The sequence below is a fragment of the Podarcis pityusensis genome (genome assembly GCF_964106645.2).
Source record: "Podarcis pityusensis genome assembly, chromosome: 9".
NCBI classification, from domain to species: domain Eukaryota; kingdom Metazoa; phylum Chordata; class Lepidosauria; order Squamata; family Lacertidae; genus Podarcis; species Podarcis pityusensis.
The window spans coordinates 1152745-1175780 of NC_138034.1; the positions used below are offsets into that span (position 1 = coordinate 1152745).

General features: G+C 48.1%; 2 protein-coding genes across 3 annotated transcripts in view; both read left to right on the plus strand.

The window, feature by feature from the left end:
- The window catches only part of LINGO1 (leucine rich repeat and Ig domain containing 1), a 665590-nt gene that overhangs the window by 561713 nt on the left and 80841 nt on the right, over positions 1-23036 (plus strand). The gene's annotated exons all lie outside the window — the stretch shown is intronic.
- The window catches only part of LOC308485665 (uncharacterized protein), a 539283-nt gene that overhangs the window by 253179 nt on the left and 263068 nt on the right, over positions 1-23036 (plus strand). Inside the window, exon 2 of the mRNA XM_081021579.1 lies at positions 7840-7892. Within this exon, the coding sequence (XP_080877705.1) occupies positions 7840-7892 (53 nt within the window). The remainder of the gene's footprint in view (positions 1-7839; positions 7893-23036) is intronic.

Consider the following 23036-nt stretch of genomic DNA (forward strand, 5'->3'; position numbering starts at 1 on the left):
TCCCCATTGGCTATCAGCCTCAGGACAACCTTGTGAGGTAGGCTAGGTTGAGAGCAGGTGGTTGGGCCAAGTCACCCAGAGTACTTGGCACCTAAGTGAGAATGCCTCACCACTCCTTGTCCAACCTACTAACTGGGACTTTGCACCGACTGCTGATTGGCTACTGGGGAGCCTGCCTAAAAACCGGAGCACGTGGTCTGGGCTGGTGTCCAGGCACCTGCTGATTGTTTGTACCCCAAGAGCCACTTTGCCACCAGACCAAGCCCTCCTCTTCTTCATGGGAACTGTTACGTATGCAGAAGTGAACCTCCTTGCTTCTCCTCAGACAAGAGTGATGATCACAGGCTTTTGGCCTAGCCAGTGGGAGCAAGGAGGAGGTGGAGGAGTGGCTGGAGGAGCTGTGGCTCATCATGGCAAAGAGGCAGACCCTCTGACGGAGGCGGGGGCAAGGGCATCTTGCCAAAGGGCCGTGCGAAATCCAGAGCCATTGCTGCTCAAAAGCCCCATCTGTGCTAGATGTTTAAAGCACTGCCTTAGCACTTTAAACAGTCGTGGTCTCCCCCAAAGAATCCTGGGGATTGCAGCTTCCGGGCACAGGAATTTATGAGGAAATCTGCTCACAGGGCTACAATTCCCAGAATGACTTAAGCATCAACCCCCCCCCTCCCTCCCCAGTGAACTCCAGGAGCTGTAGCTCTGTGAGAGGAAGTGGGCTCTCCATTTACAAACTACCGTTCCCAGGATTCTTTGGGGGAAGCAGGATGGTTTAAGTAGTATAGCAGTTGGGGGGTTCAGTGCATACTGTGGATGTAGCCACACTTTGGAAGCAGGTGCAGCTGGAGAGTGGGGCGCTCAGTATTTGCAGCAGAAAGTGGTTCAAGTTCCCAGATGAGCTCAAATGTGGATAAATGCCCCCCCAGCCAGTTATCCAAAGATTTTCCCCCACCCTCTTTCCAGCCCTTGCAGCTGTTTCTCCTCTTCCTTCTCCGTATCTCAACAGGTTTGCTGCTCCCCTGTGTGACCAGCATGTTGGGGGGTAGGTTGTCTCTGGCTTCCAGATCCAAACGAGCCCTGCAATTCTGCCCCCCAGCCCAGCCCGCTTTGCTCTGCTCTGCCACAGGCATTTTAGTATGTAAATCCCTTCTGAATTAAATCCACCAAGGCATCAGAGACTTTTTAGAAGGAACACTGCTTCCCAGGGGCGCTTAAGGGTTTTACTCAGTGATCCCAGCCAATCTTTGGTATCTTCATCTCTCTTCCTCGTTGGCAGAATTGTCTGTGTTGGGCTTCCTTCCCCATTTCCCATTAGTTACCTCAACCACTGAAGCTTCACTGGTTCCACATAAAAGGGCCTCTTCCCTTGGGCAGCTTTTTGCCTTTCTAAAAGCAGCATTATCTGAAACACACACACACCCTTCTATTTCCAATGTTCATGCTGTACGTGCCATCTACTTATGCACCCTCCATGCACTCTCTCCCCCCCCCCAAGGAACCCTCCAAAACAGTCTAATTCAGCATGAGCATGCTCAGTGCCCATAGAATCTGAAAAGCAGGTGGCAGGGGGAGTGGAACAGAGGAGCTGCAAAAGAGGGACTGGGACATAGAGGAGGGAGAAAGGTTGTTTTCTGCTGCTCCAGAAAAGCGGACACGGAGCAATGGATCCAAACTACAAGAAAGAAGATTCCACCTAAACATTAGGAAGAACTTCCTGACAGTAAGAGCTGTTCGACAGTGGAATTTGCTGCCAAGGAGTGTGGTGGAGTCTCCTTCTTTGGAGGTCTTTAAGCAGAGGCTTGACAACCATATGTCAGGAGTGCTCTGATGGTGTTTCCTGCTTGGCAGGGGGTTGGACTCGATGGCCCTTGTGGTCTCTTCCAACTCTATGATTCTATGATTCTATGACACGGAGTCCTTAGAAAGCCAGAGAGAGCTGTCCCTTTTCCTGGACAGGACTTTTCCTGCTTCGTACAGTGAAGCAGGACTGAGCAGGCAGAGCAACCCATCTTATGCCTAGTGGACTTCGGAGGCACCTAGACGGGGTCCTGGGGGGAGCACAGGAGATGCTGGTGGGCAAATGGCAAGCATCTCTTTGGTGACCTTTGCTCCACATCAGATGTAATTTTATACACCTGGCTCATGTCTTTGCTCACCTGCCTTTTATTCTAAAATGAAAACCCGCAAGCACTTTAACCTTTCTTCCTCAGGGATCAGTTGCCACGGATGGTGAAAACAAAACAAATCAGGAGAACTTAAAAACATAAGAAGAGTCCTGCTGGATCAGGCCCGTGGCCCATGTAGTCCAGCCTCCTGTTCTCACAATGGCCAGCCAGCAGCCTGAGGGAAGCCTGCAAACTGGACCTGAGCAGCCCTCTGCCCCCTTGTCATTCCCAGGAACCTCTCTCCGAACATACCACCTCCGACAGTGGAGACAGAGCAGAGCCATCCTGACTAGCAGCCATCCACAGCTGAATCCGCCATGAATTTGCCTGACCCCCTTTGGAAGTCTTCCAAGTTGGCAACCATCACCACCTCCTTTGGAAGTTCCGTAGTCCAGCCATGCGCTGCATGACAAAATTGTTGGGCATCTGAGCCAACCGAGTTTGCGCAGCGACTGGGGCAATGGAATAAAAACTTGCCTGCAATATCTTTGCCACTTTTAATTTTTGAATATATAATAAATCAACAGCTGCAAAACACCCCTTCTCACCACCATTCCTCAACAGTTCACACTACAGCACTTGATCAACTTACATACAGTTTTCAAATAATCAATTACCCTATCACATTGCTGCATTCAGTACAGCAGGTAAACTCCCCCTGCTAATTAGTTAAATTGTTAGGATACCTCCGATGTGCTGAATTGTCAAGAGCTCACAGATGTGCTGCCATGCAGGTTATAATTACAAACATCACATCAATATTAAGAAAACCCAACATAAATAACTCCTTGTTTTATCTGTCCTGAATCTTCCAATATTCAGTTTCGTCAGACATCCTCCTTGTAACCACAGACAGTACTTTGCAAGGGATGCTGGAGGGCGACACATCCAGTCTCCCCACTCCTTGCTGCTTTGCTTGGAGACAGCAAGGAGGTGAGCAGGATTTCCCAGCATGCTGCACTGAAAGGGGAGGAGAAAGTATTTCACTTTGGCACGTGGTGTTTGCTTGGAGAAGAATAATGAACAGGGTGGTCATTAAGCAATTCTAATTGGGCAATAACATTCTCATTTCTTCTAATTCTAACCCATAAAAGGCTGGAAAAGAATTAGGGAACAAAACCACTACCTGGAGGCGGCCGCCTTCGTTAAACCTATGTTCATTAGGACCAAATTTGTGCTACCTCATTAAGGTTGTGTGATGGAAGGAGTTAATTATCAATTGCTTCTGTCCGCACGTACCTCCCCTGAAGGCCCTGATGGGTTCATGATGAGAGTCACCATACATCAGAGAGTACCAGTTTATTTCCATGCAGAAGGCTCGACTGAAGGTACCAGAGGTAATGGATCTTGGGATCATGGATCATGATGGCCCTTAAAGTTCAAAATGTCTTAAGTCCAGGATACTTGAGGGACTGCCTCCTCCCATGCCACCCTTCCTGCAACCTAAGATCTGGCGGATCTTCTGTCGATATTCCCAATTATGGTGGTGGCTCAGTTGATGTTGGCCACAGCCAAGCGATACATTGAAAGCACTATGATGCTACTTTTAACAATCATGGCTTCCCCAAAACAATTATGGGAGGAGTCGTTTGTTAAGGGGGCTGAAAGGTGTTAGGTGACCCCCTATTCCCCCAACCAGCCACAATTCCCAGATTATTAAATCAATCCATCTTCACAGGGAACTTTGGCCTAAGGTTCCCCATTCCTGAATGACTAGGTCACTTTTGTGCATTTTCAGTGCTTTCTCTCTACCCCTAGCAGAAGGGCAGATTTCAACAGACTCTTGCTTCTTCATCTTGCTGGGAGAAGCTGCCTCTTTTGAAATTCTCCCTCCTGTGTCGGTATGCCAGGCATGGCAATCCTAGGCATATCTATCCTGCCTTTCTCTTTATTTATATGCCCTTTGGGTGGCTTTTCTTAAGGTGTTTGTTGGTGCTAATATTCTTCAGTGATTCTTTAATGGGCTGTGAAATTTGAGATGCTTCATTAATCACAATTTAATCAAGGATTCTTTAGCATTTGTATGGACCTGCCCACCCATTTACAGATATGAGAGAGCAGCTTTAAAAAGTCAGCAGAGATTGAATCAGGCATGTTTGCATAAAGACCTCTGGGTATGAGCAAGTTCCTCCCTGTAGCTTGGGATTTAAGGGCATGGGGAAATAGTTAGACAATAGTTGTCTAAACCAAAGATGAGGAACTTCCAGCCCATGGACCAGTTTGGCTCGTGAGGTCATTTCCTGCTAATATCACAATGCCATTCTACAGATCTAGGGTGCAGCCTCATTTGGGATTCTGTGGACAGCTCTGATCCCCTTATCTGGAAAGGGTATTCTAGATGTAGAAAAAGTTCAGAAAAGGGCAACCAAAATGATCCAGGTGATTTTTTTAGTTTAGAGAAAAGGTGAGGAATAAGCAGCATGATAGAAGTCTACAGAATTACGTGTGGCATGAAGAAAGTAGATAGAGAAAAGCCGCCTCCCCTCTCGCAACACTGCAATTCATGGGCACCCAGAGAGAAAGGGGAGTCCTCCTTCACTCAGCAAGGAGTTAAACTATGGAAGTGCCTCCCCCCGGAAGTGGTGATGGCCACCAACTTGAGTGGCTTTCAAAGAGAATTAGACCTATTCATGGAGGGTAAGGTGAGGTTACCAAATTTTTTCAAATAATCCGGGGACACTTTTTTTAAAAAAGAGAGAGAGAAAAGTTATTTTAAAAAAGAATAATCTTCTCTTCTGTGGTCTCCTCTGTCGCTCAGCCTTCCTCTGGGCTAGCTGCTGTGGAGTAGGCTCGGGTCAGGCCTGGGCTCGGCCACATGTCCTTGCCCTCCCAGTGATCTCCTACCTCTCCACCTCAGCGGCGGTGGCGGCGCAGCAAGTTTGGGGCTCCCCTCTTTTTTCTCCTTCTTCTTTCTCTCTCTTCCTTCTCCTCTCCTCCTTCTCCTCACGTCAGCTCCGGGGTTTTCCTGGCCCTGAAGCGCCGCTGGGCAGTTGGCCAGGTGGCTGGGTGCTCTTGTGCCCGGCTCGATTTGGGTCGCGGGGAGGGGGGTCAGCGGTTTCCCCAGTTGATGTAGCAGCGGCAGCAACAGCCTCGGCAGCCCGGAGCCAGCCTGGTAGCACAGTTGGATCTGGCTGGCTTCAGGAGCTGCTCGCTGCCGTGGCACCCGCCATTTTGCCTCACCTTAAGTCCTCATATGATGTGTCTTGTGCCGTTGAACCAATCACACAACATTCATTCCCTACTAATAAATCCACAACACTTAAAATATAAATCCGGGGACATTCAATGAAATCCGCGGACATTCTGGGGGTGGATTTTGTCCGGGGACAGATTTGTAAATCCGGGGACTGTCCCCAGGAACTGGGGGTGTCTGGTAACCATAGGGTAAGGCTACCAATAACTCCTAGTTCCAATGGCTCTGCTGTGCTTCCACGGCTGAAGGCAGCAAGGCTTCTGAATGGCAGTTCCTGGGAGCCACAGGAGGGGAGAGGGCTGCTCTTGTGCTTGGGTCCTGCTTGTGGGTTTCCCATTGGGGCATCTGGTTGGCCCCTGTGAGAAGAGGATGCTGAAATAGATGGACCATTGGCCTCACCCAGCAGGCTCTTCTGAGGTTTTTATGCTTCCCCCCAAACCACACCTGATGTCACCTACCAAGGCACTATCTGAAGCCTTAAAACAGATGTGAGGGTTGTTGAACTAGAACTCCTACAAGCCCTAGCAGGCATGGCTAATGGCCAGGGAAGGTGAGAGTTGTAGTTCATGTACATTTAGAGAGCCAAAAGCTCTCCACAGCTACCTGAAAGTGTTCCTGACTGTTCCTTGGCAAGAGAGGCTTTCGAACAGTGCTGATCGGCTGACCAGGCAGCCCACCATGGCTGGCCACATTATGGAGTCCTCCCTCCATAGCAGGACTTTATCCCTGTCTCCCGCCTCATGATGGGGCAAATTCCTGCAGCCTTGCTCAGATTTGGGAACTGCATTTTAAAAACTGACTAGAAAGGATTGTTTTCCCCAAGCCCATTTTAGACCATGTCACACCCCCCGTTATGTGAGGATATGATTTGACTCCTACCCCAAGACCTCTCACCCTGCCTACCTGGGAGCGGGTGGGGTAGCAAGAAGCCTGGAAGGAGGCATTTAGATTCTTCCCCCTTATAGGGATGTGAAGCCTCAGGCTTGGGGGAAGGGCAGGTGCAGACACACACACCCCAGACCACCCTGTCTGGCCCGCAGAGTGTTCCCCAGACCACCCCCCTCACCAGCCCAGCACCCCACTCTCCTTGAGTATCTCTGCCTGGCTGGACGGTGTCCTAGAGCTCTGAAATTGCCTGGGTGTCAAAATGACACCACAGATGTGTGCCCCCCCAAAGGAAGTTGCCTGGAAGGGAGTGAGGCCTTAAGCCTGGAGAAGGCTCTCCACCCCTCTTCTGCCTCTTGGATTAAAAATCTGTACAGGAGAAGAGCTTTTCCTCTTTGAGAGGAGCTTTGCAAGCTGTCTAGATTTTGCATCCTCAGCCAATTCAGATTTTGACAGTGTCACTGTTCCCACTTGTTGGCCGCCTAAGCTGTAGCTGCTGTGGTGGAAGGAATGAAACTCCTCTGCACACCAGCATGTGGGATGAGGCGCCCAACTTGGTATGTGCAAAGAGCATTGCGTGGACAGCCCAGGAATAGGAGCTCAGTGAGGGATATTTACATTGCTGCTGAATTATTTAAGCAAACACAAGAGGACAAATGACTCGGAGATTGCAGTCTGTCCACGGAGGGTTCAGCAGAACGGGCCAAAATGCCAGTGATTCAGTTTGTCCTCTTTGGTTTACTCAAATAACTCAAAGGAAGTGTAAACACTGCCCCAGTGACAGCTTTATTTTCAGCAGCTTGGCATCAGGGTCCTTGTGCAGAGACACATTTGCACTTATGGACAAAACTACCTGGCATCCTTCAGCATTGCCCACACAGACTCTTCCCTTTCTGCCCTATCCTAGGACTCTCCATAGCCAACAGAGGCTAGAAAGAGAGCAGCCGCAATTACATGGTAGTTTTAAAGCACAGCACCAAAGACAGGTCGCTAGTCCTCATGGTATGTTTTCAAATAGAAACCTAAAAAGCGCTGTCAATTTCTCCTGAATGGAAAAGTGAGGATCAGCATTGCTTCTGTCCCCTTTCCTTGGTGTCCAGGGGTTGGGGTTGGGGGAGGCAGGAAGACTCCATCAAGTCCCAGACACTGATGTGGAGTTTACCAAATGCTGGTTATGCTGTACAAGGTGGGTTACTGGCTGCAACTGAGTAGCAGGGAGTGTGTTAAGCAAAATGGTTGAATGATGTTTGCTGTTTTGCATGATGTGATTTTAGCACTGACATTTTGTTTGCTTTCTTTTATTGTTTATTCGGGCGTGTAGGTTGAAAAGATAAACATAAATTGCAGAAATAAATCTTATGTTTCAGCACATACAGCAACACTGGTTTACACACCTCAAAAAAAAAATGGAGGGGAGGAAGTGGCCCTGAGCAGTCTTGCCTTTCTGTCTTATCCTGATGTGCATACAGATGGAAAAAAATGGGGGGGGGGGAATGGAAAAGGGGGGAAACCACCAAAGAGGAATTCAAACAAATAGCCAGCACATGTAGACACAAAGTCAGAAAAGCTAAAGCACAAAATGAACTCAGGCTTGTTAGAGAGGTTAAAAGCAACAAAAAAGGCTTTTATGGGTATGTCCGTAGCAAAAGGAAGAACAAAGAAACAGTGGGGTCACTCAGAGGAGAAGATGGTGAAATGCAAACAGGGGACACAGAAAGGGCTGAACTCCTCAATGCCTTCTTTGCCTCAGTCTTCTCCGATAAAGAAAACAATGCCCGACCTGAAGAATTTGGAGCAAATGATTCAGCAGAGGAAACACAGCCCAGAATAACTAAGGAGATAGTACAAGAATACTTGGCTAGTTTAGATGTATTCAAGTCTCCAGGGCCGAATGAACTGCATCCAAGAGTATTAAAAGAACTGGCAGATGTGATCTCAGAACCACTGGCAGTCATCTTTGAGAATTCCTGGAGAACAGGCGAAGTCCCGGCAGACTGGAGGAGGGCAAATGTTGTCCCTATTTTCAAAAAGGGGAAAAGAGAGGACCCAAATAATTACCGCCCAGTCAGTCTGACATCAATACCAGGGAAGATTCTGGAGCAGATCATTAAGCAAACAGTCTGTGAGCACCTAGAAAGGAATGCTGTGATCACCAATAGTCAGCATGGATTTCTGAAAAATAAGTCATGTCAGACTAACCTGATCTCGTTTTTTGACAGAATTACAAGCCTGGTAGATGAAGGGAATGCAGTGGATGTAGCTACCTTGATTTCAGCAAGGCATTCGACAAGGTGCCCCATGATATTCTTGTAAAGAAGCTGGTAAAATGCAGACTTGACTATGCTACCACTCAGTGGATTTGTAACTGGCTGACTGACTGAACCTAAAGGGTGCTCATCAATGGTTCCTCTTCATCCTGGAGAAGAGTGACTAGTGGGGTGCCACAGGGTTCTGTCTTGGGCCCGGTCTTATTCAACATCTTTATCAACGACTTGGATGATGGACTCAAGGGCATCCTGATCAAATTTGCAGATGACACCAAACTGGGAGGGGTGGCTAACACCCCAGAGGATAGGATCACACTTCAAAACGACCTTGACAGATTAGAGAACTGGGCAAAAACAAACAAGATGAATTTTAACAGGGAGAAATGTAAAGTATTGCACTTGGGCAAAAAAAATGAGAGGCACAAATACAAGATGGGGGACACCTGGCTTGAGAGCAGTACATGTGAAAAGGATCTAGGAGTCTTGGTTGACCACAAACTTGACATGAGCCAACAGTGTGACGCGGCAGCTAAAAAAGCCAATGCAATTCTGGGCCTCATCAATAGGAGTATAGCATCTAGATCAAGGGAAGTAATAGTGCCACTGTATTCTGCTCTGGTCAGACCTCACTTGGAGTACTGTGCCCAGTTCTGGGCACCACAGTTCAAGAAGGACACTGACAAACTGGAACGTGTCCAGAGGAGGGCAACCAAAATGGTCAAAGGCCTGGAAACGATGCCTTATGAGGAACGGCTAAGGGAGCTGGGCATGTTTAGCCTGGAGAAGAGGAGGTTAAGGGGTGATATGACAGCCATGTTCAAATATATAAAAGGATGTCACATAGAGGAGGGAGAAAGGTTGTTTTCTGCTGCTCCAGAGAAGCGGACACGGAGCAATGGATCCAAACTACAAGAAAGAAGATTCCACCTAAACATTAGGAAGAACTTCCTGACAGTAAGAGCTGTTCGACAGTGGAATTTGCTGCCAAGGAATGTGGTGGAGTCTCCTTCTTTGGAGGTCTTTAAGCAGAGGCTTGACAACCATATGTCAGGAGTGCTCTGATGGTGTTTCCTGCTTGCCAGGGGGTTGGACTCGATGGCCCTTGTGGTCTCTTCCAACTCTATGATTCTATGATTCTATGTATAGGAGACACACACCATAGAAGGACTCTGGATATGTATGTCTTGGTCTGGGTGTGTGAGAGAGACAGACAGACAGATAGACAGACAGACACAGACACAGAAAGACAGACAGACAGACAGAAGCTTTTCCTGATCACCCTAGGCAGTGGTTCCCAGCCCACCCCCTTGGTTCCATATATCCCCAGTGTCCCCCTACCCTATAAAAAACATTATTTAGAATAGAGTTTTGCATGGCCCACTAAGGAAGATAATAACACAACAAAATTCAGACCAGTAACATTTAATTGCACATTTATTCAGTTCCACAAAACCGATGAACTTGATCTAGTGATATCAGCTTCCCAAAGTCTGATAGTCATGAAGTGCACCCCCAGGTAACCCCCCTGCCCCCTTTGGGAACCAGGGCTCTAAACCCCGAGGAGACTGCCTTGCAGCATCTTGGTGGAGGGTGGTAAGCGAGAGGTGGAAAATAAGAGAGATGCCAACCTTCCCCTTTTGTTTGTTCTCACTAATGAGGTATTTGTGGGAATGACATGACATCTGCTTCCCTCTTTATAAATTCGGTAATTTATGAAAGGTATTAAAGCCAAAGTGATCTCCTGGATAGAGCCTGAGTATTAGCTAAAAAAAGGGGTCATGAGTTACACTCAAATAACACAGAGATATATTTCTTTTCTCCCTTTATGAAGGGGCTCCCCTCCCCTCCTTTCCTTTCCTTTCCTTTCCTTTCCTTTCCTTTCCTTTCCTTTCCTTTCCTTTCCTTTCCTTTTCTTTTCTTTTCTTTTCTTTTCTTTTCTTTCTTTTCTTTTCTTTCTTTTTTTGGCACATAATTACACCAGCTCTTTGTGTTCCCCTCTCTTCCTGCTTCTAATCCTTTTTTGGAAATGTGCCAGTCACTTGCCACAGTGCCAAGCATCCTGGCTAGTTGCAAGGGAGTGAACGGTGGCAGGCTTTACAGGCGAGGGCAGCGGTGGAGAGCAAACTGGAGTGTCCTCAGGGAAGGTGTGCCTTGCAGGGTCCAGCAGCAGTGCCCAGGTGGAAATTGACTGCCCCCCCCCAAAAAAAAATGTCTGGGGAAATCTGGATGTATGGCAGCCCATGGCAGAAGTGCCAATTTCCCAGAAAAAGTAGCTCAAAAATGGCAATTTTGGCCAAAAACAAACAAACCAAAAACAACAACTCAACACCTTTACCCCCCAAAAGCTGAACAACTTTTCTCTCTGGATTTTCACAATTTGAAATACGGGAACCTTAGGCAATGGAGCTGGTCACTTTCTCCTGCAGCTCCTGGGAGTGGGAAGTGTCCATTGCATCTACAGTGCCCTGGGGGAATTCCTTGAAAGTGGACCGGAGGAACAAGTTTCTCTCCATGTCCAGGAATGCAGAACGATGGGTCTGGTTGACAGGCATTGGATGTACATCTTTTAAAAGGCTAGATGGCATCGGAGGAACAGAAGAGCCCTGCTGGATCAGACCAAGGGAGAGACCGGGGAGACCGAGCCTTTCAGGAAGGAAACATCCAGGCATCATAGTTGACCCATGGGAAGCGCACAAGCAGGACCGGAGTCCACCTGTCCAGCTAAGGATGCCTTTCTAAATTTGTTTTTTTCCTAAACTACACCATTTTGCAATCATCTTTTGGCATATCTTGTGAGTGCAGAACAGCAGCTCAGAGTTTTGAGAAGTGTGAAATCTGAAGGAAAACTCACGTTCCAATCCACGCCCTTGTCTCAAAGGTGCAGATCAGGTTCGTTTGTATCAGTACATGCAAAGATCAAATTCCTCCAGTGTTCTTCATATCCATGAGTGGATGTTGACATTTTCTCTTCTGCTGCACTTGCAGGGAGTGGGCAGTAGATCTATGCGTTAGGAATTTTATCTGCATAGAATTTTTTCCCTTGGCCATGATCCAGTGGAAAGGTGGGTGGGTTTGCCTTTAATTCCATAAGCTGGTGTCTGAAAATAATGACTCACACCCAGTAGAAGCCTCTCTCCATATCTGAGATGTCGCTGGAATAATTAGTTGAAGAGGGAGTAACGGAGGTGTGAGATGAGCAATATTTGGGGGAGCAAGGAATTAGTTAGGCATTCTTTGAACGAGGCACAAATAATGTTGGTGGGTCCCCCTCCCCCTCAAAAAAACCCCTTACTTTCATAAGGAAGCGGAATGAGGCTGTTTGTGTTGCAAGTGCCACATTGTGGAGAGATGGCAAGTTCATTCCAGCCAAACAGGCTTTGGAGATATTCACACAACAACCCCAAACCAAATGTTATCTGCTTACTTACATGCAAGCACCAAAGGTAAAACAGAGATGACATTTTGATTCACGCAATGGCCTTAATTTACCTCTTGCTTCCAAGATATTCCACTTCTCTGGTAAGTGGAAGATGGAGCTAGCCTGGGACTAAGGTAGGGATGGGGGAGATATTAGAGTCAGTTCACATTTAGAGGCAAAGTGACCTAACTGACACTTTCCTAAACAATATGAGAACAGCATCACAGCCGTCCTTTGAAATTTGCACCTCTTCGCATTCTGCAACGCAGTTCTTCAGCCACTCAATGTACACAAAAATGCATTGACTGAGGCAAAGTGTTCAGAATGATGCATATATATTAAGGAATGCAACATCCAATAATGCATTACGTTTGAGGAAATTGCTTTGCAGAAATGGGTGTGTTAGGCAACATTGCCTACAAAAATGTGTTTATTAGGAGAAATTCAAACTAAATTTTATTTAATTCTATTTTTTTATTAATCAAATTGTGGAGAAGTGAACTGAAGACTAGAGAAATGAGAAATAGAAAGTATCCAAAGGTTTTAGTGTTTTAAATGCATTTTTGTGGGAATTTCTTCCAATTTACACATTTTTGTAAATTGTAAAGTAAAATGTCCCCAAATGGAATGTATTGCTAGATGTTATTTTCACATCCCCTGCCCTCCCCAGCACTACCTATGTTAAGTTGTGCTGATACTTTTTCCTTTTAGAATAACAGAATTGCAGATTGGAAGGGACCCACACAGGTCATCTAGTCCAACCTCCTGCAATGCAGGAGCCACAGCTAAGGGATCCCTGGCAGATTAAAGAAAGTCCACCACCTTGTGTGAAGCAACTGACAAACACCACCACCACCACCACAACAACAACGTGCTCTTAAAGTTCTGAGAGTTGCAGCCAGCAGCCTATCCAGGTGTAGCATGATTTACCTGGTATTTTCAGTGGTGTCACTCTTTCTCGTCTTCTCCCTCCTCCTGTCTGTCTCTCTGCCTGTTAAAAAGGAATGTGTGAAGATGTGAAAGAAAAAAGAATAACGGGAATAATTAAAAGCCTCTTTGTCTCCTGTCAACTTAGCCCCTTTCAAAACACAGCAGGACTTGGCTGTGATGGAGAAGCTCTTTAAGCCCAGGAAAGCAAAGCCAGAGCTTTTCAAATGAGGGCCTAAATCAGCCCCCCAGGGGTAAGAGTATTTGAAACCTTTATACCAATGCATTTACGAAGTTGGGTGTCCATATGGATGCAGAAAGCTGCCACAAACCAAGTCGGCCCATTCCACAGGTTGCTTCACATTGATTATTTGCAGTGACATTCCAGGGTTTCCTAGCAAAGTTGTTCCCAGCTCTGCTTGGGGAAGTCAGGGGTTGAACCCTTGTGCCTGCCATGCAAGCGCTCTTCTGCCCACTGAGCTGGGGCCCCTCCCACTGCTCCCAAAGGGAGACAGACAGGGCCAGGGAGAAGCCACAACGGAGGAATTGGTGGTTGTCTGTATGGACTAACTTGTTAGCTGCCTCCGAAACTAATGTGTGGATTGGAATTCAGTTACCTACCAGCTTTCACACTTTTCCAAATGCAAAATGTTCTGACAAACAGTTCTTGGCTCAAAAAAGAAAATTCTTTTTTAAAAAATTAAAAAGGAAAGTTAAAGGGAAAGCATGTGTATCTTGAGATAAATTGCATTTATAAATGTTTTGATTTTTAAAATGTATTCAAATACATATGGATATGTGCATTTTTCTGTGCATATATTTAAAAACAACAGCCACAAATCAACCTGCAGAAAGGATGGAATTGGCTCTTGAGAAATAGGGGGTTGCTTCTAGGGTTAGTCCTTCTCAGAGTAAACGCATTAATGCTAATGGACATGACTGCTTACCACATCCCTCAGAGAAGACAGGATGTTTGGTTTATTCGTTGCATTTTACCCTCACGACAACCCTGTGAGGTCGGGCTTGGGCTGGAGGCTATGCCTGGCCAATGAACCTGAAGGGAGGATTTGAATTTGGTGCTCTGTACTTCTTCTCCAGCACAGTCAGGCCCTACTGCTGCCCTCCCAGGACAGATCCATGCCATACGTTTAAAGCACTGCTGCATATTTACGACTTCTCCCAAAGAATCCTGGAACTGCAGTTCCCAAATACACAGCTGCAATCCTCAGCATCCCTAGCAAACTGCAGCTGCCAGGATTCTTTGGGAAAAGCCATGTGCTTTAAATGTAAGGTATGAATACTCCCAAGGGTCATTAGTCCAGCGCCCTGCAATGCAGGAATTGCAGCTAAAGCATCCTTGACAGATGGATGTCCAAGGAAGGAGAGTCCACCACCTCCACTGTCAAACAGCTCTTACTGTGAGAAAGTTCTTCTTGAAGTTTCACCGGAATCTCCTTTCTTGTCACTTGAATCCCTGCCTAAGATGTGTAAGACCTTGCTGTTGTTTGGGACTTGAAGCCGTGAGGGTAATTTCAGCCTCTAGCCCAGAAGTGTGCTTGATACATCAAAGACAGCAAGCGAATGACAGGTGTGCCATCCCAGCTGCCTGTTCTGAGGTCCACACAAAAGGGCAGAGGGTTCAAGAGCTTCTGCCGCAGGACTGGCAACACAGTGAGATGGTTCTTCGTTAATCAGAGGAGATTAAAACTTGATTAGTGGAAAGAGCATCAGTGGCCAAATAGCCCCTCCTCGTGTCTACCTGAAGTGGGCTGGAAGTGTAAGGATGAAAACAAGGAATCCCAGGCTTGTGGGCTGACATTTAAGATGAATAAATTATTTAAGGCTCCAGTTTATGAAGCGGGGGGGGGGTCTTCTTCTTCTCCATTTGCAAGCAATAGAAGAAAAAAGAAATTGGCTGCACAAATTCACATGCATTGAAGTGCCTGTTATAGTTACTGGAATCTAGTTATTGTCATCACTGAGTGCCTAATCCTATAGCAGGGCTGAAGCGCAGAAGCTGCCCTCTAGGAGCCCCACGTGTAAGCTGCTCTCTGTTTCCTACCAAAATATTAAGCTGGGAATACAATCATAAGAAGGGAATTAAATATGTTTCCATTCCGAGGGAGGGCCATGGAAGTGCTTGTGTCGTGGCACTCCTATCCTTATTATTGTCTCTCCTGTGGGACTTAGGGGTGAGACACCGGCGTGTGGGGGGGGGGCAGGACAAAACCAATACTGTGGGAGGGGAGCATTTCAGGGCAAATGTTGCACCCCAGGAAACATTCCTGCAGAATGGCAGGGGGTGCTCACCTGTTCCTGAGCACAAGAAAGCTTCACCCTCCCTTTGACTTGGCTTTCTGACGTGCCCTCTCCTCGCCACAGCTGCTTCCTATGCTGCACATCAGGATGGTGGAGCGGCCCCTCATTGCCTGGGCTGCACAGGAAATTCTGGCTCACAACTATCCTGCCCAGTCCTGCTGATAAATGCACAGCTCAGCCACCTCGCTGAGAGCTGCTCATACTCGCCAGGTTTCCTGCTGCACTGCCTTAACTCGCTTTTTGAAGAGAAGCAGCTTTTGTTGATGCTCAGGTGGCCCAGAAGAGACACAGGTGCCCTAAACGTGCATCTCTCCAGTTCAGCTCCCTCCATCTGAGCTCCACATCACCCCTGTGACATCTCACACCAGCAGCTCAGCAACCAGAGCCACTGCTGCACCAGCAACCTCAGCATAAGCCAAATGAGGCAGCCTCAACGGGAGCGATACTACAAAGGAGCATGCGGAGGCACAGATAATATTTCCTTCCATTTAGGCAAAGCTCCCTGTCCTGCTGGCATCTCATGGGAAGGGCTGACCCCTGTTAGGATGGCCATGTCTAACAGAGCTGGAACCCAGCAACAATATTGATCTAGGGCTCTTTATCTTCTCCAGTTGCACACCTGTGCAACTTCAGGACTCAGTGCAGAGTTCTGAGCACCTGAGCTTTCAGCTTAAGAAGGGTTACTAGTCCTCAAGGTGCTGGTGATTGGTATTTTCTTGTGTCCCTGGTGTGGGCAACAACACCTATGCTAATGTCCATGGTGGGATTAATGTGAGGCAAACAGAGAATGTGTACAAGCCTCTCGTAGTGGTGCAGCAATAAGACTGCTAGCATGTTTGCAAAGCCAAGCAAGGTCTGGTCTGGTTTCAAACTGGATGGGGGACCACATGCTGAGATGCCTGCCTTGCAGGGGGTTGGATGAGATGACCTTCAGGATCCCTTCCAACTCTATAAATCTAGGGCGAGATTAATTTGGCAATTAATTTCATGTCCTGCCCATCAATGCAGTTGAGTAATGTTGGAGAATACAGACTCAATGGAGGGATTTAATATAATTAGAAGAAGGGCTGTAGCTCAGCGGTAGAGCATGCAGAAGGCCGCAGGTTCAATCCCCAGCATTTCCTGGTTCATCCTGAAAAGACTCCCTGTCTGAAACCCTGGAGAGCAGCTGACCATCAGTGTGGACAGTAATGAGCTGGACCAATGGGCTTAACTTGCTATAAGGCAGCTTCCTGTGTTCCTATATTACCAGTCTCAATATGCATGGATGAAGCACCTCATTTACACTGCCAATTTGTGCACATTCCAGGACACCATTTGGGATTGTGCCAATTGGTTAGGCAATGTATGAAGTGACCAGTTTGCTCTGTTGGCTTGCATATGCTTGGCGCTGATTCAGATTTGTGAAGGCAGAGGGAAAACAAACTCCCAATCCCCAATGTTTCATTCCCCTGCATGGAGAGGGCTGGTTGCAATAATCTGAGTCCTTGCCACCGAGTTAAAGAGCCCTTTTCTGCTGTTGCTCATCTCTCTTTGTGAGGCTGCTGGAATGAGTCACAACCAGCTGGGACCTAGGACTACTATTATGAGATTTCAGATGTCTAGCTGGTGTGAAAATATCTTAAGTGTGTTGAAGTTGCCCTTGTCAGATTTCTCTACTCATCAGAGGTGTCCTGAGTTCTATGCCTAACCAATTCCAGTTTTCATGTGGCAGTGCCCTGGCAGCAATTTTTTTTGGACTACAGCTCCCATTATCCCTGGCACCAGGGGTGGATTTAGGGCAGGACCATCACTTCCACCATAGTGGGTGCAGAGTCTTGGGGTGCTGCAGGGCGTCACCTCTATGACGTAGTGAACGGAGCAGAGTGGAACGCAAGAGACGGGGGCACTGAATTTTGGCCACCCACAGGGTGCTGCTGAAATTTGAAAGACCAGGGCACCATGTTGGAAAAGCCACTCTGTTTGCCTGTAAACATGCCAGCATCATCTGCAGAAGGCAGTGAAGTCTGGTAATTTTGAACTCTGGCCTCAGTGGTCTCATGGGATGGGCTCTCTTTGGATCAGGAGTGGCTAACCTGGCTGGCAGTGGTGGCCACCAAGCTAGATGGCTTTAAAAGAGGATTAGACAAACCCACAGAGGAGGAGAGGGCTCTCGATGGCTGCTGGTCATAATGGGTATGCTCTGCCCTCCACAGCTGGAGGCAATAATGGTTCCGAATACCACTTGCTGGAAGCCACAGGATAGAAGAGGACTCTTGTGATTAGGCCTTGATTGCTGGTTTCCACAGGCCTCCGGGAGAGCAGGATGCTGGACTAGGTGGGCAATTGGCCTGATCCAGCAGGCTCTTCCCATGCTGTTATGTTTTCCCAAATCCCAGTTGCAACACTCTAACCACTACACCACATTTCCATAGTGCACACACTTTAGATACATTACCATGTAACATTGATTGCTCTGTTTCCTTCAACATCTGGCATACCAGCTTTGCTACACTTTTTTTGGGGGGGGGGGAGTTCTCTCTCATTTGGCTGAGAGGGCCCAGGATGCTTGCTCCAGAGCCCTGCCCTAACTGCCCCCCAGGACTGCCTCGTTCCCTCCACTCCTATCCTACAGATTCTTCTGGTCTAATGCCTATCTCTCACTCCATCTTCCACCCATCATCACCACCATTAAGCTTCATCCATCCTTTCTTGACCTAATCCTCCTTCCTGCCTTCAACCCTCACACTGCTTTCTTGAGCAGGAAAAGGGTTAGAGATTCTGCAGAGTCAATTTAAGCAAGCTGACACATGATTTGCATTAGGTTATTTGCATAATATCAAGGGCAGAAGTTCCTCCACAGGACAAGTTGACTTTTGGTCTGAGATCCAAACATGAACTGTGGAATTGATTTATTGGCGTGACCCCGCTAATTGATTTACGGTCCACAATTAGCTCTTTATGCCCGGCGCGCTTCCTCCGAGCTGCGCCACTCAGCTCCGTCTCCAGTAGCTCTCCAGTCACGCCTCAGCAGAGTTGAACACAGCAGCGAAAACTGTCACGTAGCTTCACTTAGCTTCAGACAAACACACACAGAGACCAGGTTTGTCTAATATCGGTCCTTTATTCCGACTTTCCCCAGGAATCTCCTGGGCTCACCGCAGCCATGACTAAACTGCGACCTCTTCCCTCAGAGACCAGAGGGGAACAGAGTAAACGAAACTCCTCCCAGCTCCTCCCAGCTTCGAAAGCTGACGTCAGAATGTTGAGGCATCATGGGAACAACTTAACCAGTTAAGTTCCAAACCCAACACCCCCTCTTGCCGAACCATTCTGACAAGACCTTTTTGAGTTCAACACCTTTCCCTTTGCCTTGTGCCCCTTCCCGGCATCTTTCCCAGGCACCTGTTGAACCCCTTCAACACTCCCAGAATCACACTGTGCGACACTTTTCCACGCGCTTGTGACCTGAAACCCTACTGACCCATTTGGGCCAGCAGTTGTGTCTTCTCCGTCAGATCCTTCCCCCTCTGACTTGACACCCTGTTTGTGAGCTTTCTCCATTACGCTAACCGGAGATGAAGCCTCACACCTGGACACTCCTTTCACAACCTTTGGAGATGCCCAGACCTGCCCTGAACCCTGATCCTGGACCTGGTCCCCATCACCGGGTTCTGAACCCTGATCCTGGACCTGGTCCCTATCACCGGGATCAGCCTCTGGCTCCCTTTCCTCCTCAGAATCAGACAGACATTCTGAGAGAAAATCAGGACCATCCCTGAGTCTTGAACACCCATCCTGTTCACAGAACTCAGCCTGCTTACTGACCAGCAGCTTGGTTTGATCACCCTCTGGGTATGCAAACTTCCACCCATTGGTTGCAGGATCATATCCACAGAAGATCATTTCCTGAACCTTTGGACCACCTGCCTCAAAGAGCTCAAAGGGCTCTTTGGCTACCCTCCCAAACCCGGGAAAACCATGTACCTGTGCACCCTTGCATGCCCTGCACCCTAGGGACCTCCCACATTTCCGGAGTTTGTACCCTTTTGTGCACCTGTGCAGCTTTTGCACATGACTGGGAACCTTAGCACACTGCGCCTGTGCTTTTCCAGCATTCCCACCACCCTCCAGAGGTGACTCCAGAACAAAGAGATTGTTCTGCCCCCTTTTCACGTTGGCCACTTGTTTCCCCCCTCTGTTTCGTATCCCTGCTTCATTAGAGCTGATACAGATAACAAACAACAATTCAGACCCGGCACAACGTAGACCTCTAGCTCCTCCTGTAAAGGAGAAGAAGACATGTTAGCCACATCAGAAACCGACTTTCTCATTCCATCTGCTAACATCACAGTTGTGTCCTGTTGAAACAGCCCTGCAGTTCCGCATTTCGCCAGCAGGCTCGCTTAGCAGGTGCTGACCAACAGCAGTATTCAAAACTCAGCGTGTCACCGTGTCCTGGCTGGAGTTGTTCTTCACAGTTGCCATAGAAGCAGTGATAAGAAAACAACCCTCCCCAGCGTCTGAACCACGTCTTTCCCTTGCGTTCCCACGCTGGCCTCCTCTCCGAGACTGGTTCCCATGAGAACTCAGCTGGTTGACCTTGGGACCTTCCTGCCCAGCTGTCTCCGCTCTCCATGGGCAGCAACGACGAACTCCAGTGGAAAAACACTGCCCGGGGCTCCTTTCAGCTGGCCTGGCCCTCCTTCTTCCGGAAAAGCACTCCTTGCCAGCTCCGCCCCCTCTGGCCTGGCTCCCACTGCGGCTTTCTGGGAACCTGCTTTGTTGACATTCCACTCCAGCACGCACAGTGGACAAGCTTTTACACTTGCCTTTGGAATCCTTCGCCCCCCCGATCTGCTCACTAGCACTCCTTGAGGCTAAAACATCAGGAACAGGGGCTGCAGCCATCTCTAGACTTTTCTCAATACTTCCTCCAGGGCTCTGGTCTCCTGCTGAAGCTTCACAGCACATCCCAGGCAGCCCTTGCTGACTTTACGCCCTTGCCCAACTTCTTAGAGTGAGCTGTTCAATCGGAACGTCCTCCAAGACCTGGCTGTCTGCCATCGTCTTCCCGGGGCCCCAAGCTTACTCACCAGCTTATCCGGCACCCGTTTCCAGCTGCTCCCAGCTCTCAGCTCTGCAGCAACACAGGCAAACACTTTGCGTCTTTCAGCCAGCTGCTCTTAGCTCCGCAGCTACTCCTTTGCCTCCTAGCAACAGGCAAAAATCTCACTACCTCCTGCCGCAACTTCAAACGCATTCCGGCACTTCAAAGCGTTCCTGTGACAGTTTTACGATCGGTGATTAAGGGTCCATAACCTGTGGAATTGATTTATTGGCGTGACCCCGCTAATTGATTTACGGTCCACAATTAGCTCTTTATGCCCGGCGCGCTTCCTCCGAGCTGCGCCACTCAGCTCCGTCTCCAGTAGCTCTCCAGTCACGCCTCAGCAGAGTTGAACACAGCAGCGAAAACTGTCACGTAGCTTCACTTAGCTTCAGACAAACACACACAGAGACCAGGTTTGTCTAATATCGGTCCTTTATTCCGACTTTCCCCAGGAATCTCCTGGGCTCACCGCAGCCATGACTAAACTGCGACCTCTTCCCTCAGAGACCAGAGGGGAACAGAGTAAACGAAACTCCTCCCAGCTCCTCCCAGCTTCGAAAGCTGACGTCAGAATGTTGAGGCATCATGGGAACAACTTAACCAGTTAAGTTCCAAACCCAACATGAACTGCCTTCCATTTTGGGCTTGGTGGGGCCAGCAGACAAAGGTCCTTTGGGACAACCACCACAAAGTTTACAGCCTATAACAATCTCTGGCAGGCAAGCAGCCTGATAAGCAGCAACGACTCTCCTTCAGTTTTATGTAAGTTTATTTACAAGAAAAAGCACACCCAGAGCACGGCCATCCCACCTGCTCTCATTAACAGTAGTTGCTTAGTCTGACTCATCATCCCTCCCCCAACAGGAAGAACGCCAAAATCCTGCCTTTCTTCTGCTTCCCTTCCGTTGTTCTCTGAGCTTCTCCAGTTTCCTCATACGGGGACTGAACAGCTGGCCTGTCTCCTCCCCACTCCCCGAAGACACAGCCTCAGACTCTGGCTTATCTGATGGTTGCCTGGCAACGCTCAGGCCGACTTTCAACTCTTCCTCTCCATAGGAGCTAACAGCTTCTTCCCTGGGAAGGAGGGGGGCCAGGCTGCCCTCTCTAAACTCTGACAAGCAGGTCTCAGCTGCAGAGTCGGCCCCTTGCTCGCTTAGCTCAATTTCTGAGGCCAACTCTTCTGCTGCGCTCTGGGGGGTCAAGTTCCTGATACAACCCAATTTGACACCTGTTCAAACTGAAGCTCCGTTGGATTGAATGTGGCTCAGGTTAAGTATGCATAAGAATGCAGCCCTAGACACTTTGCAGAAGAACACAGGGAAGCTGCCTTCAACTGGTTCACATCATTGTTGCATCCTAAGTCAATATTGTCCAGCCTACACTGGCAGCAGCTCTCCAGAATTTCAGAGCGTTTGCCCCAGGCCTACCTGGAGATGTTGGGGATTGAACCTGGGTCCTTCTGCATGCCAAGCATGTGCTTGGCCACTGAACTACGCTTCTTCCCTGCAGCTGAGCACCCAGATCTGCCACACCTATGTACAACCAAGCAGCTAAAGTGCTCCTCCTTCTGCAACGGCACCCAATACAATTGCCCAGGGTTGTCTGTTGGTGAGATTTGCTTTAGGCTTAAAAAAAAAACTGAAGAAGAAAGAAAGAAAACTTTCCATTGATTTTGGAGACAGCAGGACTGCGCAGGTGCATCAATCTGGCATCTTGTCTTTGATCTTTTTATCACCGGGTGCAAAAATCTGTTCAGCTGAAGTGATAGTAAATGTCACTTACAGGAAAGGAATCAACCCTGTGATCTTGGAAACATCCTAGAATAGCAATTTTCTTCCCCTGTTTTGGAATTCTATTTTTTCTCTTTCATGTGGTCCTTCATCAGTATAAAAGGAAATTTTACCTAACTATGTCCCCCTCCCCATCTGCAACACTTCCCTGCCCACCTCATTTCCCTGCCCCCCTTCACGCAAGCCCCTTTTCTCCCTCCCACTCTCTCCCATATGTTTCCAAATGACAAATACACACAGATGCTTTGGCATCTTGCTGTCCTTTCCCCCTTCTCTCCCCCCCCCAACGCCCACTTCCCTTCATTATACTTACCGAGACACCAAGTCACCTCCCCCCCCCCGCCTCCTCTGAAGTGTTGCTGTTACTATTAATGATTTTAAAGTGCCAAGGATATGTCTGGAGAGACAGTGAGAGAGGAGCCTTGAGGCCTCAGAAAGTGGATGGTGGCCTGGCCCATTGAGAAGCTGAGGACAGCAGAGGCCCAGGAAGCAGAGCTTCCTGCTTCTGGTCAGTGAGCGGCTGAGCCCAGCGCCACTTCATTTCATGGGCGGAAGCAAGCAATGACAAGGTTTTTTAAAAAAAAAACCAAAAATGGTATAAATACCCCACAAGCAAATCATTGCTGTTCTCGGGTTGCCTAAGGTCGTAGAGCGGGTTACGACATTAAAATACAACATTAAAACACAATATCGAAAACAGTTGAAAACAACTTTCGGTTACGGAAGTAAGGTGCATCTTAAAAATACACATTTCAAGTGTCAAATGGGTTTGTTTATTAAAATATTGAGATGCTGTCTGTTCTGTAAGCATATCAAAACAATGCACTTGAAATATCAGGCCCTAAAGCACTCTTGCATGGGCAGAGGGTGCATTTGCATGCATAGGGGGTTTTCTCCCCCCAACAACACCCCAAACAGTTTGCCTTGCAGGCAGCGCTAGAGTTCCCCAGCCCCAAGGATCCAGTTTCTGGGAACTGCATGCACTG